This window comes from Scyliorhinus canicula, chromosome 13 (assembly GCF_902713615.1).
Source record: "Scyliorhinus canicula chromosome 13, sScyCan1.1, whole genome shotgun sequence".
Classification (NCBI taxonomy): domain Eukaryota; kingdom Metazoa; phylum Chordata; class Chondrichthyes; order Carcharhiniformes; family Scyliorhinidae; genus Scyliorhinus; species Scyliorhinus canicula.
Genome location: NC_052158.1, coordinates 8,012,213 through 8,031,748, shown reverse-complemented (window position 1 = coordinate 8,031,748; position 19,536 = coordinate 8,012,213). Strand labels below are relative to the sequence as shown.

The following is a 19,536-nucleotide window of genomic DNA, read 5'->3' as shown; positions in this document are numbered from 1 at the left end:
GTTGTTGGAGGCTAGGGAGGAAATTGCTTGCCCCCTAGCTCAGATATTTGAATCGTCGACAGCCACAAGATGCCTGAAGATTGGAGGGTAGCAAATGTTGTGCCTTTGTTTAAGAAGCGCTGCAGAGAAAAGCCTGGGAACTACAGACCGGTGAGCCTAACGTCTGTGGTGGGTAAGTTGTCAGAAGGTATTCTGAGAGACAGGATCTACAGGCACTTAGAGAGGCAAGGATGAATTAGGGACTGTCAGCATGGCTATGTAAGGGGAAAGTCATGTCCCATGAATTTGATTGAGGTTTTTTGAAGGGATAACTAAGAAGGTAGATGAGGGCAGTGCAGTCGACGTTGTCTACATGGACCTTAGCAGGGCCTTTGACAAGGTACCACATGGGAGGTTGTTGCATAAGGTTAAATCTCATGGAATCCAGGGCGAAGTAGCCAATTGGATACAAAATTGGGTTGGCGACCAAAGCCAAAGGGTGGTTGTGGAGGGTTGTTTTTCAAACTGGAGGTCTGTGACCAGCGGTGTGACTCAGGGATCAATGCTGGATTCACTGTTATTTGTTATGTATATTAATCATTTTGATGAGAATGTAGGAGGCATGGTTAGTAAGTTTGCAGATGACACCAAGATTGGTGGCATAGTGGACAGTGAAGAAGGTTATCTAGGATTGCAATGGGATCTTGCTAAATGGGGCCAGTGGGCCGATGAATGGCAGATGGAGTTTAATTTCGATAAATATGAGGTGATGCATTTTGGTAGATCAAATCGGGGCATGACTTACTCAGTTAATGGTAGGGAGTTGGGGAGTGTTACAGAACAAAGAGATCTAGGAGTACAACTTCATAGCTCCTTGAAAGTGGAGTTACAGGTGGACAGGGTGGTGAAGAAGGCATTCGGCATGCTTAGTTTCATTGGTCAGAACATTGAATACAGGAGTTGGGACGTCTTGCTGAAGTTGTACAAGACATTAATTAGTAAGGCCCATACTTGGAATACTGTGTACAGTTCAGATCACTCTATTATAGAAAGGATATTATTAAACTAGAAAGAATGCTACCAGGACTTGATGGTTTGAGTGATAAGGAGAGGCTGGATAGACTGGGACTTTTTTCCCTGGAGCGTAGAAGATTTAGGGGTGATCTTAAATAGATCTAATAAATAATGAATGGCATCGACAAGGTAGGTAGTCAACATTTTCCCAAATGTAGGGGAGTCTAAACTAGAGGACAAGGTTTAAGGTGAGAGGGGAGAGATACAAAAGGGTCCAGAGGGGAAATAGTTTTACACAGTGTGTGGTGAGTATCTGGAACGAGCTGCCAGAGGCAGTAGTAGAGGCGGGTACAATTTTGTCATTAAAAAAGCATTTAGACAGTTATTTGGGAAAGCTGGGTATAGAGCGTTGTGGGCCAAATCCGGGAAATTGGGGTGAGCTTAGTGGTAAAAACTGGGCGGCTAGGACAAGTTGGGCCGAAGGGCCTGTTTTCATGCTGTAAATACCTATGACTCTATGAATGATTTGCACCGGAGAATGGATCAAGCTGTGATATTTGCAGTGTTGAATACAAGTTCAGCTATTTCTGCAGTACTCAGTTAGTGTTCACACACCTGCTGAACATAATTTCAGACGGTAACACTGGCTGTGAAGGAATTACCAGGCACATTCTGAGCAGACTGTTTTGGATGAGCCATTCAGCTGATTTATCTTCAGATTAATAATATTCCAGTTCAGCCCTTTATTGCTGAACAAAGAACCTCTGTGTTCACTTCAATTTTGTTCATGATTTATTGTTCATGATTTATTAAAGAACAACTTGTGTTTATATATTTTTTTTAGATAGAATTTACAGTGCAGAAGGAAGCCATTCAGCCCATCGAGTCTGCACCGGCTCTTGGAAAGAGTACCCTACCCCCTACCCAAGGTCAACACCTCCACCCTATCCCCATAACTCAGTAACCCCACCCAACACTAAGGGCAATTTTGGACACTAAGGGCAATTTATCATGGCCAATTCACCTAACCCGCACATCTTTGGACTGTGGGAGGAAACCGGAGCACCTGGAGGAAACCCACGCACATACGGGGAGGATGTGCAGACTCCGCACAGACAGTGACCCAAGCCGGAATCGAACCTGGGACCCTGGAGCTGTGAAGCGATTGTGCTATCCACAATGCTACCATGCTGCCCATGTATTATACTAATACATTTAATGTAAGAAACTGTCCCAAGATGTGTCACAGGAGCATTCTCAATCTAAACTTGTCTCCAAATCACATAATGCAGATTAGAGAAAATAACCAAAAGCCTGGTCAAAAAGATAAGTTTGAAGAAACACTTAAAGAAGTAAAGTGAGCGATCAAGGCAGAGAAATTTAAGGACGTTCCAGAGGTGACGACCTCGGGGGCTGAAGTCACAGTCGCCAATGATGGAACGTTTAAACTCGAGGATGTTGAACAGATCAGAATTAGATTAGCGTAGATACCTCAGAATGTTGTGGGAAATGTTAAGCGGAGACCCCAAAAGTGCCCACACAGGCTGGAAAACTGACCCCTTTCAGTTACCACACAAGCCCTGCCAAGCACCGAAAGGGCTGTCATTTTGATGAGACATTAAACTAAAGCCGAGTGTACTTGAGGATGTGAAGGATCTCATGAAACTATTTAAAGTAGTTTAGGGATTTCTCTCAATGTTGTGGCACCATACCTCCCTCAGCTAATATCACAAACAGATCACCTGCTCAGTGAGCCCATTCCCTGTTAATGTGACCTTGCTCCATACAAACTGGCTGCTGCATTTACCTACATAGTTAGATTTGTTTTTCTGGAAAAGGAGAACAATGTGGTTCTTTAACTGAAGTCTGTAAGATTAAGAAGGAAATTTCTGAACTGTTTGACCCTATTAATATTTTCATGATGTTCAAAGATTAAAATATTCAGATAGCAATGGAGAATTACCAGTACAAGAAAAGGGTGGAAGAAATTTCCCATCCTCAAAATAATCGAGCTGCCACAATAATGAGAAGAAACAAAGATAACAAACGATGGAAATCTGAAACAACAGAACATGCTGGAAATGAACAGGTCGATCAGAGTCTATGAAATGAAAGGATAACGTTTAGTGTGTGGGCTCCCTTCTCCATGACTGTCTCGGGTCGAGTGCATAGAGATGTGAGGTTAGATGTTGGGGAATGAAACTGAAGCAGATTGTGTACCGGCTTCAAGAGGCATTTCTGGAGAGAGAACAGATTGAAAGATTCATAGGGAGAGGAATAGGTAGATTTCCCCTGGATAAAGGTCTTTATTTGGACTATTTTTCATTGCAAAAACTCAAACAGTAAGTTAACTAATTTGGTGAAGATATTCTTGTTCCAAAGATTTTCAGTCACAATTCCATTGCTTACCTGACAGAACATAATGAAACACAAGTAGGAACACAAGACTGAAGCATCTTCTTTTCATCATTGGAAAGAACTGATTGAAGCATTTCAACTGAAAAAAGAATTTCGAGATATAATTCTTGAAGAGGCAGAATGACTGAAACTAAATATAGTAATGTTGAGAATGTGAAGCAAGGGTTAATAGCTAGAACAATCCAGAAGTAATGGGACACATTAGTGGCAAGTTACAAATAAGGGCGTTATTATTGAATTTGTGAGCCGACTCATGACTGTAAGCCAAATAGCCTTGAGAAAATAGCCTAGGGCAGCACGGTAGCATGGTGGTTAGCATAAATGCTTCACAGCTCCAGGGTCCCAGGTTCGATTCCCGGCTGGGTCACTGTCTGTGTCGAGTCTGCACGTCCTCCCCGTGTGTGCGTGGGTTTCCTCCGGGTGCTCCGGTTTCCTCCCACAGTCCAAAGATGTGCGGGTTAGGTGGATTGGCCGTGCTAAATTGCCCGTAGTGTCCTAAAAAGTAAGGTTAAGGGGGGTTGTTGGGTTACGGGTATAGGGTGGATGCGTGGGTTTGAGTAAGGTGATCATTGCTCGGCACAACATCGAGGGCCGAGGGGCCTGTTCTGTGCTGTACTGTTCTATGTTCTATGTTCTATGAAACAAGGAAGATGGCTGGATGACAGAATACGAAATGTGGGAGCCATTGATACTGTGGCTAAACACCTGCTGTTTTTCCTAAAATTTCTATATACTCATGTGCCAATAGATAACTTTAAAGTCTGTAAAATCATGTCTCGAAACTATGGCAAAAACAAGCTATGCTTTGTAATGGGGGCAAGCTCAAGTGAATGTAAGGGACAGCCCCTTAAAAAACATATAAAGACAGGATGTTTTGAGCAAGACTTTGGCCCTCTCAGAGTTACTTCTTTGGAATACCTAGAGAGCGGCCTCGATCGCAATAAAGAATATTCGAAAGTACAAACGTGTTCGAGACCGTTTCTTCCGGACTGAGAGACAAGTGAATTAGAGACACATTCACAATGTAATGCGCCAGACTTTCTAATCAGTGGTGATGTCGTACATCACCACGGAGATCACTGTCTGCTCAGTTCTTTCTGTCCTTCCAGACGGGTTTTCTAATCCTGGCTGCATCAACAAACACTCGGTGCAGCGAGGTAGGAACAAAAACACTGCAACGGAGCAGGGGAGGGGGCTTTTTACAATATCAACGGCTGAGTTCAGGTAAGCTTTTAACTGTTTTAAGTCTCATATCTCTCATGGACTCTCCATCACCAATGCATCCTCCATGCCTGCCCTATCACTATTACCCCTCCATCCCCAATCCATCCTCCATGCCTGCCATATCACTATTACCCCTCCATCCCCAATCCATCCTCCATGCCTGCCATATCACTATTACCCCTCCATCCCCAATCCATCCTCCATGCCCGCAATATCACTATTACCCCTCCATCCCCAATCCATCCTCCATGCCTGCCATATCACCAATGCCCTCTCCATCCCCAATCCATTATCCATGTCTGCCATATCACTATTACCCCTCCATCCCCAATCCATTATCCATGTCTGCCATATCACTATTACCCCTCCATCCCCAATCCATCCTCCATGCCTGCAATATCACTATTACCCCTCCATCCCCAATCCATTATCCATGTCTGCCATATCACTATTACCCCTCCATCCCCAATCCATCCTCCATGCCTGCAATATCACTATTACCCCTCCATCACCAATCCATTATCCATGTCTGCCATATCACTAATACCCCCTCCATCCCCAATCCATCCTCCATGCCTGCTATATCACTATTACCCCTCCATCCTCAATCCATCCTCCATGCCTGCCATATCACCAATGCCCCTCCATCACCAATCCATCCTCCATGCCTGCCCTATCACTATTACCCCTCCATCCCCAATCCATCCTCCATGTCAGCCATATCACTGATGCCCCTCCATCACCAATCCATCCTCCATGCCTGCCATATCACTATTACCCCTCCATCCCCAATCCATCCTCCATGCCTGCCATATCACCAATAGCACTCCATCCCCAATCCATCCTCCATACCTGCCCTATCACTATTACCCCGCCATCCCCAATCCATCCTCCATGCCTGCCATATCACCAATGCCCCTCCAACCCCAATCCATGCCTGCCATATCACCAATGCATCCTGCATGCCTGCCATATCACTATTACCCCGCCATCCCCAATCCATCCTCCATGCCTGCCATATCACCAATGCCCCTCCAACCCCAATCCATGCCTGCCATATCACCAATGCATCCTGCATGCCTGCCATATCACTATTACCCCTCCATCCTCAATCCATCCTCCATGCCTGCCATATCACCAATGCCCCTCCATCCCCAATCCCTCCTCCATGCCTGCCATATCACCAATGCCCCTCCATCCCCAATCCATCCTCCATGCCTGCCATATCACTAATGCCCCCTCCATCACCAATCCATCCTCCATGCCTGCCACATCTCCAATGCCCCCTCCATTCCTCCATGCATCCTCCATACACCCTGGGCGGGTTTCTCCAATAATAGGGCTATGCCCCCACGCCCACGAATAAACTGACGCGAATCACTCTGGACTTACCTGTAGAAAGTCCAGGGTGATGCTCCGATTTGCAGGGAGCTAGCAGGGCCCCGGAGTGCTCCTCGCAGCTCCGGCTGCCGATACGGGGCACTGCACTTCCATCGGAGGTACACACTGCGCCGCGCGACATGGCCGACCCACACTGCGGACCGTCACCGACAACATAGCGCCCCCCCCCCCCAGATCGCGCGCGCCCGCGGATCCCTGGCCCCCGATCGGAACCCTGGCCATCCTAGACGTCCCCTCTGGCGAAGGATTCCCCGCCCCCCACCAGGGCGGCCGTGGACTGTGACCACAGCTGCCAGCCGATGTTCCTGCTGGGTGGGGCCATGAGAGTGCCACGTCATCGGGAACTCAGCCAGTTGTCGGCGGAGAATCGCCGCGGGGGCCTCTTTCACTGGCCCCCGACCGGCGCCGCGTAGACCGCGCGCGTGGCAGTCGGACCAGATCTCAGGTTTGCTGACCATTCTCCCCTCACACGCCGAGCACGATTTCGGCACGGAGACTCTGAGAATCGCACCCCCTAGAACCACACCATATCCCATCATATCTCCCAACCATCCCTCCATTCCCTCATGCAGCTTCCATACACCCTATACCCACTCCATATCCCATCATATCTCCCAACCATCCCTCATTCCCTCATGCAGCTTCCATAGACCCTATACCCACTCCATATCCCATCATATCTCCCAACCATCCCTCCATTCCCTCATGCAGCTTCCATACACCCTATACCCACTACATATCCCATCATATCTCCCAACCATCCCTCCATTCCCTCATGCATCCTCCATAGACCCTATAACCCACTCCATATCCCATCATATCTCCCAACCATCCCTCCATTCCCTCATTCAGCTTCCATAGACCCTATACCCACTCCATATCCCATCATATCTCCCAACCATCCCTCCATTCCCTCATGCATCCTCCATAGACCCTATACCCACTCCATATCCCATCATATCGCCCAACCATCCCTCATTCCCTCATGCATCCTCCATACACCCTATACCCACTCCATATCCCATCATATCTCCCAACCATTCCTCCATTCCCTCATGCAGCTTCCATACAACCTATACCCACTCCATATCCCATCATATCTCCCAACCATCCCTCCATTCCCTCATGCAGCTTCCATACACCCTATACCCACTCCATATCCCATCATATCTCCCAACCATTCCTCCATTCCCTCATGCAGCTTCCATACAACCTATACCCACTCCATATCCCATCATATCTCCCAACCATCCCTCCATTCCCTCATGCAGCTTCCATACACCCTATACCCACTCCATATCCCATCATATCTCCCAACCATCCCTCCATTCCCTCCTACAGCTTCCATACACCCTATACCCACTCCTTATCCCATCATATCTCCCAACCATCCCTCCATTCCCTCCTGCAGCTTCCATACACCCTATACCCACTCCATATCCCATCATATCTCCCAACCATCCCTCCATTCCCTCATGCATCCTCCATACACCCTATACCCACTCCATATCCCATTATATCTCCCAAACATCCCTCCATTCCCTCATGCAGCTTCCATAGGCCCTATGCCCACTCCATATCCCATATCTCCCAACCATCCCTCCATTCCCTCATGCATCCTCCATAGACCCTATACCCATTCCATATTCCATCATATCTCCCAACCATCCCTCCATTCCCTCATGCAGCTTCCATAGACCCTATACCCACTCCATATCCCATCATATCTCCCAACTATCCCTCCATTCCCTCATGCATCCTCCATAGACCCTATACCCACTCCATATCCCATCATATCTCCCAACCATCCCTCCATTCCCTCATGCATCCTCCATACACCCTATACCCACTCCATATCGCATCATATCTCCCAACCATCCCTCCATTCCCTCATGCATCTTCCATACACCCTATACCCACTCCATATCCCATCATATCTCCCAACCACTCCTTCATGCTCACTTCCCCAATATCCACTATGTATAGAATTTATAAACCACATGATGACACTGGAAAGACTTTGAAATACTAAGGAGATTAAGTAAATACAATCAGCCATTCAAAATCTACTTAAAAACTTGCTCCTCTGTTAAGATTATAAAACAGCTATTAATAATCCCATTGTAAAAGCTTCAATCCTTTGAACATCTCCTAATCTTGTCCGAATAAACAAATAGACATTGAAAAACCACGTCAAAGAAAGATAAACTTCTGACAAGCACGCAATACTCAAAGAAAAAAAGCTAGCACTCCCCTTTGCAAATATATGAAAATTTCCTAAAGGGCTGAATCTATTCGTGGTTTCTGGACTCAGCCATGAATTCATAACAATAATAATCTTTATCATCTTTAATATTGTCACAAGTAGGCTTACATTAACACTGCAATGAAGTTACTGTGAAAAGCCCCTAGCCACCACATTCCGGCTCCTGTTCAGGTACACAGAGGGAGAATTCAGAATGTCCAATTCACCTAACAGCACGTCTTTCGGGACTTGTGGGAGGAAACCGGTGGAAATCCACGCAGACAGGAGGAGAATTCCTGGCCCATAGAATCATATAGAGTACAGAATGAGGTAATTCAGCCCATTGAGCCCATACTGGATCTCTGTAGAACAATTAAGTATGTCCTCAGTTCATAACCCGATAGGTTTGTTTCCTTCAGAAGCCAATCCAATTTCCTTGTGTAATCATTGATCATCCCTGCTCCCACCACAAGCGCAGGTAATGAGTTTCAGATCTCTTCAACTCATTCAGTAAAGAAGCCCTTCCTCACATCCTTCTTTTGCCTAAAGTCCCCCAACTTGTGTGAACAATTTTTCTTTGTCTCCATGATCTAAGCCTGTCATAATTTTCTGCAAATCAAATCTCCCCTCAGGGAGAACAACCCCAGCACCTCCAACCTAACCTTGGAACTAAAATCCCTCACCTCTGGAACTATTCTGCTAAATGTCCTCTGCAGCCTCTCAGGGTCTCTCACATCCTTCCTAAAGTGTGGCGACCAGAACTGACTGCAGTATGCTCGCTGTGACTTACCATAAGAACTTGGTTTCGAGTAACTCCCCTGCTTTTGTACTCAACATTTCTATTCATGGAGCCCAACAGTTCATGCTTTGCTGATCACTTTCTCAATATGTCCTGCTGTATTCAAAGATAAATACATATCCATCATAAAGTCCCTCTGTCTCTACTCACTCTTTAGAATTGTGTCATTAAGTCTAAATTGCCTTTCCTAATCCATTCTGCCAAAATCCATCACCTCACACTTCTCTGTATTAAATTCCATCTGCTGCCTGTCTGCCCATTTTCCTAGCTTCTGCATGTCCTATTGCCATCAATTTGTACCATCTTCACCAATTGGTACTTGTAGAAGCCAGGTATTTTAAATACACTTAATATAGGTAAAAAGCTGCTTAAAGCATAAATATTAATTCCCAGTTTTAAAATGAAAGAAACTATATAATTTCCAAACTCAGTCATGAGTTTGCAAAACACAGAAGTCTGATAAGATCATTACATTTTTCCAAGGACAAGGGTTGAATCCATGGCAACGAGGAATAAGAATGAAGGATTGCACGATTCTCACGCCGTTTGAGATTAGGGTGAATTACATTCCATGATTATACAAGCCGAAACATTTTAGACTGTGTTGCCTTGTTTTTAATAAATGGACAATTAAAACATCGAATCAAATATAATATATATATATTTGATTCCAACATTATTTTATAAAAGACTGAATTGAAATAGATGCCCAGCATGGCATGATGAGATAACACAAGGTCTCCATTGTTGCAGCAGTGAGGTCAGCATGAGGTCTCCATTGTGGCAATAGGTAGGTTAGCATTAGACCAGTTTTTGCTGGTTTTGATAAAGGACAATATCCCATGAAAAATATACAAGCAGGCAACAATTGGAAGTAATGTTACATCGTGAAGATGGACAGCTTGCTAGCAAATCAAATGTGTTTGAGTCTAACCCAAACCAATTAGGATTATATTGGGGTGTGATCGGATCGCTTAAGACAGATATGAAATAGTATATCCATGGACGATTTGGCCACCATTTTGAGAGTAAGAAAAAGAAGAGAAAGGAAAAGAGAGAGACAGAGAGAGAAAGAGAAAGAGAGAGAGAGACAGAAAGGAAAGGAAGAGAATTAGAAAAGAGTTCTGTATTCATATTTCATTTTCAGACTTTGACTTCAGACTTTGACTTTTAAAGGTGTGTTCGGGCTATTGTCTCAGAAGATAATTCCTGTGATTCTTTGAAGAAAATCAAATTGTCTACAAACTACCTTTTAAATGATTTTCAAGTTGTAACCAATGAACTCCAAATAAAACAATTCTTATTTGCACCTGACAAGTTTAAAACTTGAATTTCTACTGAGTTTCAGCAATGTATAAGAACAACCGGTAACCCTGAATTGAATAAAATTCGCAATCATAAGATCCTTCAGTACTCCTCAGAATTTGTTTTTCAATCAGCAAGTTTTGAAACTTTCCTTTGTATCAGCAGTGGTCCGAGCGATGACCCTCAAGGTACTGTGCTGTATATGAATCTGTGGAACAGGCACTCCCCTCCTAATGCTGAGCAAACGTGCCCACCACATGACTGCCTGCTGTAAATACAATTCCCCACTTCCCATCATCCTCCCTCTGAAAAATAAACACTTACCAGGACTGCTCTTGTCTGTCCTTAAGTCAATTTGTATCCAAGCTGACACTGAGCCTCCTACTCCTCGAGTCAGAATTTTGTTAACCAGCCTTTAATGCTAAGCCATGCTGCCTCTCCTTATTAACTCAAACCTCTCCAAGTGCCGACTGATTTCTTCCCTGATTATTGTTTCTAAGATCTTACCCACTATTGATGTTAAACTTGCTGGCCTGCAGTTACTTGCCCTGAAACACATGCATGAATAATATCCAATTCTCTGGCACCTCTCCCATACCTATGGAAGATTGAAAGATTGTGAGGAATATTTCAGCGATCTCCATCCCCTTTAGCAAATGTGTCAACTAATCAAACTAACAATTCTAATAAAATGATGGAGTGTGGAATTTCAGACCAACATGACAATGTCCCAGATTATAATTTCAGGGTTGACATTCTTTACTTCTCCATGTTCTTCAGACAGTTTATCTTTTCCTCAGTATTTTTATTAAAGAGTCATGCAGTTTACAAGCTTACCTTTGGCAGAGAAATACTGTTCAAGAAATAGATCCAGGAGTACTATCGTGAATGAGGTTGAACAATCATCATTGCGTTAAGCTGCAGGGAAAAGTCAAGATACAGGATTGCATGAGCAGTGGGTTACAAAACAAATCACAAAAGATAATCATGTCTCCTGCAGAATATTAGTACAAAGCTCATTTGGAGAAAAGCAAATTACTGTGGATGCTGGAATCTGAAACGAAAGGGAAAATGCTGGAAAATCTCAGCAAGTCTGGCAGCATCTGTAGGGAGAGAAAAGAGCTAACATTTCTAGTCTGATGACTCTTTGTCAAAGCTCATTTGGAGCACAGTGCAGCCTGCTAACCTCTGTGAGCAGACCTGGGTGGTTTGATTTTAGTTTAGTTTGACCATGTCTTGCTATTTTCATACCATATCCACTGTAACAAACTAACAAGGTTAAGCATGGAGAGGTTCGGGGGGGAGTGGACAGGTTCGGGGGGAGTGGAGAGGTTCAGGGGGAGGGAGTGGAGAGGTTCGGGGGGGGAGTGGAGAGGTTCGGGGGGGGAGTGGAGAGGTTCGAGGGGGGAGTGGAGAGGTTCAGGGGGAGTGGAGAGGTTCGGGGTTGCAGTGGAGAGGTTCGGGGGGGGGGAGTGGAGAGGTTTGGGGGGGAGTGGAGAGGTTCGGGGGGGAGTGGAGGGGTTCGGGGGGAGAGTGGAGAGGTTCAGGGGGGAGTGGAGAGGTTTGAGGGGGGAGTGGAGAGGTTCAGGGGGGGAGTGGAGAGGTTCAGGGGGGAGTGGAGAGGTTTGAGGGGAGGGGAGAGGTTCGGGGGGAGTGGAGCGGTTCGGGGGTGCAGTGGAGAGGTTCGGGGGGGGAGTGGAGAGGTTCGGGGAGGAGTGGAGAGGTTCGGGGGTAGAGGTTCGGGGGAGTGGAGAGGTTCGGGGAGGAGTGGAGAGGTTCGGGGGGGGAGTGGAGTGTTCGGGGAGGAGTGGAGAGGTTCGGGTGAGAGGTTCGGGGGGGCGAGTGGACAGTTTCGGGGGGGAGTGGAGAGGTTCGGGGGGGAGTGGAGTGGTTCGGGGAGGAGTGGAGAGGTTCGGGGGAGAGGTTCAGGGGGGGAGTGGAGAGGTTCAGGGGGGGAGAAGTGGAGAGATTCGGGGAGGTGGAGAGGTTCGGGGGGGGGAAGTGGAGAGGTTCGGGGGGGAGAAGTGGAGAGGTTCGGGGGAGTGGAGAGGTTCGGGGGGGAGTGGAGAGGTTCGGGGGGAGGGAGAGGTTCGGGGGGGGGGAGTGGAGAGGTTCGGGGGGAGAGTGGAGAGGTTCAGGGGGGAGTGGAGAGGTTCGAGGGGGGAGTGGAGAGGTTCAGGGCGGAGGGAGTGGAGAGGTTCGGGGGGGAGTGGAGAGGTTCGGGGGGAGTGGACAGGTTCGGGGGGAGTGGAGAGGTTCAGGGGGAGGGAGTGGAGAGGTTCGGGGGGGAGTGGAGAGGTTCGGGGGGGAGTGGACAGGTTCGGGGGGAGTGATGAGTTTCGGGGAGGGTGGAGAGGTTCAGGGGGGGAGAAGTGGAGAGACTCGGGGGGGTGGAGAGGTTCGGGGGGGGAAGTGGAGAGGTTTGGGGGGGGAGTGGAAAGGATCGGAGAGGGGGAGGAGAGGTTTGGGGGGGTGACGAGGTTCAGGGTCGGGGGGGAGTGGAGAGGATCGGAGGGGAGTCGAGAGGTTCGGGGGGGGAGTGAGTTTCGGGGGGGGGGGGAGTGGAGAGGTTCAGGGGGGAGGAGTGGAGAGGTCCAGGGGGGAGAAGTGGAGAGGATCAGGGGGTGGAGAGGTTCGGGGGGTTGGAGAGGTTCGGGGGGAAGTGGAGAGGCTCGGGGGGGGGAGTGGAGAGGATCGGCGGGGGTTGGAGAGGTTCGGGAGGGTGGAGAGGTTCAGGGGGGGGAGTGGAAAGGTTCAGGGGGGAGTGGAGAGGTTCAGTGGGGAGTGGAGAGGTTCAGGGGAGTGGACAGGTTTGGGGGGGGAGTGGAGAGGTTCGGGGGGGAGTGGAGAGGTTCGGGGGGAGTGGAGAGGTTCGGGGGGGAGTGGAGAGGTTCGGGGGGGAGTGGAGAGGTTCGGGGGGGAGTGGAGAGGTTCGGGGGGGGAGAGGTTCTACAAGTGACCTCCGAATCAAACCAGATCGCCTGCAGCTCGATCCGCAATTGACCAACGCCAGAAAAGACTTTAATCACTGGCTAACTTGCTTCGAGGCTTACATAAACTCAGTAACCACCCCACCGACGGAGGCTCAGAAGATATAGATCCTGTACTCAAGATTGATCTCCAGCGTATTTCCGCTGATCCAGGACGCCCCGACCTACACAGACGCCATGGCGTTCCTCAAAGAGAACTACGCGCAGAAAGCGAACACACTCTTTGCCAGACACGTACTCGCCACTTGCTCCAACTCCCTGGTGAGTCCATTGAAGACGTCTGGCAGGCCCTAATCCCACTCATCCGGGACTGTGACTGTCAGGCCGTCACGGCCACCGAATATTCTAATCTCCTCATGCACTATGCTTTTGTAACGGGGATTGGGTCGGACCTCATCAGCCAAAGACTACTTGAGGGGGCCACGCTCGACCTAGTGGAGACTAAAATGCTGGCGCTCTCCATGACGGTCGCCTCACGTAACTCGCAGGCCTACCCCTCCGGCCGCGCGGCCCACTCCTCCTATCTCTTGTGGACCCCGCAAACGGCCGCCCCAGCCAGGGCCTTACCCAGCCAATACGCCTGCACCACACGCCAATCCCAGGGGTCCCCGATGTTACTTCTGCTGCCAGCAGAAGCACACCCGCCATCGCTGCCTGGCCCGCACTGCCATTTGCAAGGCTTGCAGCAAAAAGGGCCAATTCGCCGCAGTGTGCCAGGCCCTCGCAGTCGCCGCTATCGCCCCCTTACCCCTGACACACGCACAGTGGGCGCCGCCATCTTCACCCCCGGACCACGCGCAGCCAGTGGGTACTGCCATCTTCATCCCCCGGGGCCACGTGCGGCCAGTGGGTACTGCCATCTTCATCCCCCGGGACCACGCGCGGCCAGTGGGCGCTGCCATCTTCACCCCCGGACCACGCGCAGCCAGTGGGTACTGCCATCTTCATCCCCCGGGGCCACGTGCGGCCAGTGGGCGCCGCCATTTTCACCTCCCGGGGCAGCGACCAGCCAGTGGGCGCCGCCATCTTCCCCCCTCAGTCCACGAGCGGCCCATGGGCGCCGCCATCTTGTTCAGCTCCAGCAACATGCGGCCCATGGGCGCCGTCATTTTGTCCCCCGCAGGATCTTTATTCACCGTCATCTTGTCTTCCCCACGGGGCATGGACGCTGACGACATTCCATGACTGGCGGCCCCCACGCTCTTCGTCTTCCGACACCAGTGATGATCAACCGCAGCTCGCCTCGATGACACTCGACCAGTCTGGTCCACACAACCTGGCCACCGCTTCGACGACGGTGAAAATCAATGGTCACGTGACCTCTTGCCTGCTGGACTCCGGGAGCACCGAAAGCTTCATCCACCCGGATACAGTAAGGCGCTGCTCCCTCGCGGTTCACCCCGCCAACCAAATAATCTCACTGGCCTCCGGATCCCATTCCGTCCCAATCCGGGGGTTCTGCACAGTCACTCTCACGGTCCAGGGCTTAGAATTCAGCGGCTTCCACCTCTATGTCCTTCCTAATCTCTGCGCTGCACTAATACTAGGCCTGGACTTCCAGTGCAACCTCCAGAGCCTCGTCCTCAAATTCGGCGGGCCCCTACCACCCCTCACTGTATGCGGCCTCGCGACCCTAAAGGTTGACCCCCCCCCTCCCTCTTTGCCAATCTAACTTCGGATTGCAAACCCTTTGCCACCAGGAGCAGACGGTACAGCACCCAGGACAAGACCTTCATCAGGTCCGAGGTCCGGCGGCTGCTTCGGGAGGGTATCATCGAGGCCAGCAACAGCCCCTGGAGAGCTCAAGTGGTAGTCATTAAAACTGAGGAGAAGCATAGAATGGTCGTGGACTACAGCCAGACCATCAATCGGTACACGCAGCTCGACGCGTACCCCCTCCCACGCATATCTAATATAGTCAATCAGATGTGCAATATCGGGTCTTCTCAACGATTGACCTAAAATCCGCCTACCCCCAGCTCCCCATTCATAAAATCGGACCGTCCATACACTGCCTTTGAGGCGGACGGTCGTTTCTATCACTTCCTCAGGGTTCCCTTCGGCGTCACTATTGGTCTCAGTCTTCCAAAGGGAGATGGACCGAATGGTCGACCAGTACGGTTCGCGGGCCACTTTTCCGTAACTAGACAACGTCACCATCTGCGGCCATGATCAGCAGGACCACGATGCCAACCTTGCTAAATTCCTCCGCACCGTCACTCTCCTCAACCTCACCTACAATAAGGAGAAGTGTGTGTTCAGCACGACCCGCTTAGCCATCCTCGGCTATGTGGTCCAGAACGGAGTTCTGGGACCCAATCCCGACCGCATGTGCCATCTCATGGAGCTTCCCCTCCCCCACTGCCCCAAGGCCCTCAAACGCTGCCTGGGGTTCTTTTCATACTCGCTCAGTGGGTCCCACAATACGCGGACAAGGCCCGTCCACTCATTCAGTCCATCCATTTTCCCCTTAAGGCCGAGGCACAACAGGCCTTCGCCCGTATCAGAGCAGACACAGCTAAGGCCGGGATGCACGCAGCAGACAAGACACTGCCCTTCCAAGTAGAAAGCGACACGTCAGACGTAACCCTTGCCGTCACCCTCAATCAGACAGGCAGACCCGTGGCATTCTTTTCCCGCACCCTTCATGCCTCAGAAATTCAGCACTCGTCCGTCGAAAAGGAGGCCCAGGCTATCGTTGAAACTGTGCAGCATTGGAGGCATTACCTGGCCGGCAGGAGATTCACTCTAATCACTGACCAACGGTCGGTAGCCTTCATGTTCAATAACACGCAGCGGGGCAAGATCAAAAATGATAAAATCTTGCGGTGGAGAATCGAGCTCTCCACCTATAATTATGAGATTCTGTATCGCCCCGGCAAACTCAATGAGCCCCCAGACGCCCTATCCAGAGGTACATGTGCCAGCGCACAAGTAGACCGACTCCAGGCCATACATGACATCCTTTCTCACCCGGGGTCACATGGTTGTACCATCTTGTCAAGGCCCGCAATCTGCCCTACTCTGCCGAGGAAGTACAGACAGTCACCAGAGACTGCCAGGTCTGTGCGGAGTGCAAGCCGCATTTCTACCGGCCGGACCGTGTGCACCTGGTGAAGGCCTGCCGCCCCTTTGAACGCCTCGGGGAAGGGGGGGGAGGAGTGGAGAGGTTCGGGGGGGGAGTGGAGAGGTTCAGGGGAGAGTGGAGACGTTCAGGGGAGAGTGGAGAGGTTCAGGGGAGAGTGGAGAGGTTCGCGGGGTGGAATGGAGAGATTCAGGAGGGGGAGTGGAGAGGTTCAGGAGGGAGAGAGGTTTGGGTGGAGGGGGAGAGAGATTCGGGGGGAATGGAGAGGTTCGGGGTGGAGAGAGGTTCGGGGGGGGGGTTAGAGAGGTTCGGGGGGGGAGGGAGAGAGGTTCGGGAGGAGGAGACAGGTTCAGGAGGCGAGAGAGGGTCGGGGGGGAGAGAGGTTCGGGGGGGGAGAGAGGTTCGGGGGGAGGGGGGACAGAGGTTCGGGAGGGGGGGGACAGAGGTTCAAGGAGGGGCCAGGGGGAGAGAGGTTCGGGGAGAGGAGGGAGGGGAGCGGGAGGTTCAGGGGGAGAGAGGTTCGGGGGGGGGAGAGGTTCGGGGGAGGGGAGAGAGGTTCGGGGGAGGATGGAGAGGTTCAGGGGAGGGGAGAGAGGTTCAGGGGGAGAGGTTCAGGGGGGTAGAGGTTCGGGGGAGGTGAGAGAAAGGTTGGGGGAGCGAGAGAGGTTCGGGGGGCAAGAGAGGTTCGGGGGCAGGCAAGAGAGGTTCGGGGGGGGAGGTTCGGTGGGGGTGGGAGAGGTTCAGGGGGGTGGAAGAGAGGTTCAGGGGAGTGGAAGAGAGGTTCAGGGGAGAGGTCCGGGGCGGGTGAGGGAGAGGTTTGGGGGGGTTGAGGGGAGAGAGGTTCAGGGGGGAGAGGTTCGGGGGGGAGAGGTTCGGGGGAGGTGAGAGAAACGTTGGGGGAGCGAGAGAGGTTCGGGGGGCAAGAGAGGTTCGGGGGCAGGCAAGAGAGGTTCGGGGGGGAGAGGTTCAGGAGGTAGAGGTTCGGGGGGGGGTGAGAGAAAGGTTGGGGGAGCGAGAGAGGTTCGGGGGGCAAGAGAGGTTCGGGGGCAGGCAAGAGAGGTTTGGGGGGGGGAGGTTCGGTGGGGGTGGGAGAGGTTCAGGGGAGTGGAAGAGAGGTTCAGGGGAGAGGTCCGGGGCGGTTGAGGGAGAGGTTCGGGGGGGGGTTGAGGGAGAGAGGTTCAGGGGGGAGAGGTTCAGGGGGTAGAGGTTCGGGGGAGGTGAGAGAAAGGTTGGGGGACCGAGAGAGGTTCGGGGGGCAATAGAGGTTCGGGGGCAGGCAAGAGAGGTTCGGGGGGGAGGTTCGGTGGGGTGGGAGAGGTTCAAGGGGGTGGAAGAGAGGTTCAGGGGAGAGGTTTGGGGCGGGTGAGGGAGAGGTTCGGGGGGGGGTTGAGGGAGAGGTTCGGGGGGGTTGAGGGAGAGGTACGGGGGAGAGGTTCGGGGGGAGGTGAGGGAGAGGTTCGGGGGGGAGAGGCAGAGGTTCGGGGCGAGAGGTTTGGGGGAAGGTGAGAGAGAGTTTCGGGGGGTGGAGGCTGTCCGGGGGGTCGGGGGGAGGGTGTTCAGGTGGGGGTGCGGCGTTTGGGGGGGTTCAGGGTGGGGGTGGGGGGAGTGTTTGGGGGGTTCAGGGTGGGGGGGTTTGGGGGGTGCTCAGGGTGGGGGGTTCAGGGTGTGGGAGTTTGGGGGGTGCTCAGGGTGGGGGGGTTCAGGGTGTGGGGGTTGGGGGGTTCAGGGTGGGGGAGGTTTGGGGGGTGCTCAGGGTGGGGGGGTTCAGGGTGTGGGGGTTTGGGGGGGTTCAGGGTGGGGGAGGTTTGGGGGGATCAGGGTGTGGGGAGTGTTCGCGGGGGGAGTTGGTAGGTGTTCAGTGTTGGGGGGGTTTCAAGGTGTGGGGGGTTGGGGGGGTTCAGGGTCTGGGGGTGTTCAGGGGGGTTGGGGGTGTTCAGGGGGGCTGGTGGTGTTCAGTGTTGGGGGCGTTCAGGGTGTGGGGGGGTTGGGGGGGGTTCAGGGTGTGGGGGGTTGGGAGGGTTCAGGGTGTGGGGGTGTTCGGGGGGCTTGGGGGGGGGGGTTTGGGGGGCTGGTGGGTGTTCAGTGTTGGGGGGTTCTGGGTGTGGGGGGATTTGGGGGGGTTCAGGGTGTGGGGAGTGTTCACGGGGGGGTTGGTGGGTGTTCAGTGTTGGGGGGGTTCAGGGTGTGAGGGGTTGGGGGGGTTCAGGGTGTGTGGGGTTGGGGGGTTCAGGGTGTGGGTGTGATGGGGGTTCAGGGGGGGTTCAGTGTTGGGGGGTTCAGGGTGTGAGGGGTTGGGGGGTTCAGGGTGTGGGGGGTTCAGGGTATGGGGGGCTGGGGGGTTCAGGCTGTGGGGGGGTTGGGGGGGTTCAGGGTGTGGGGGGTGTTCAGTGTTGGGGGGGTTCAGGGTGTGGGGGGTTGGGGGTGTTCAGGGTGTGGGGGGTGTTCAATGTTGGGAGGGTTCAGGGTGTGGGGGGTGTTCGGGGGGGGGGGTTGGTGGGTGTTCAGTGTTGGGGGGGCTCAGGGGTTGGTGGGTGTTCAGTGTTGGGGGGGGGTTCAGGGTGTGGGGGGTGTTCGGGGGGGGGTTGGTGGGTGTTCAGTGTTGGGAGGGTTCAGGGTGTGGGGGGTGATGGGGGGGTTGGGGGGTGTTCGGGGGGGGGGGGGTGTTCAGGGGTGTGGGGGGGGGGGGGTCAGTGCTGGGGGGGGAGGGGGTTGAGGGTGGCGGCAGCTGAAGTCACCGCTCTCGATGGTGAAACATCGACGATGGGACAGAATGGAATCGGAGCTTTTAACACAAGAGAAACTCTGAAATTAAAGATCTGTTTTCAGAAAGGAGGCGCGATAACTACCGACAGGGTTATATTATTAGAAATATAAATGTGTAAAGTTTAATGTAATGACCGTCACAAGACTCTGTTCCTCCTTTTTATTTCCGTCTCTCTTTCTGGTCGCTGTGTTTGACTCTGACGGTTTCAGCTTTGAAATCTCCTCTGGCTCCCATTCCCTTATCCTGATCGGAGCCAGTTCCACTCTCCCTTCAGGATTACAGACATTTTAGAAAGTTTCTCACTTCTCCCTG

At 51.8% G+C, this 19,536-nt stretch overlaps 1 protein-coding gene across 1 annotated transcript in view; it reads right to left on the bottom strand.

Annotated features, from left to right (window-relative positions):
- LOC119976449 (butyrophilin subfamily 3 member A1-like) overlaps nucleotides 1–19,536 on the bottom strand; it is a 75,849-nt gene that overhangs the window by 56,041 nt on the left and 272 nt on the right. The window contains exons 2-3 of the mRNA XM_038816985.1: nucleotides 11,223–11,303; nucleotides 3,403–3,490 (exon numbers count right to left, since the gene is read on the bottom strand). Coding sequence (XP_038672913.1) covers nucleotides 3,403–3,463 — 61 coding nt within the window. The 5' untranslated portion in view covers nucleotides 3,464–3,490; nucleotides 11,223–11,303. The remainder of the gene's footprint in view (nucleotides 1–3,402; nucleotides 3,491–11,222; nucleotides 11,304–19,536) is intronic.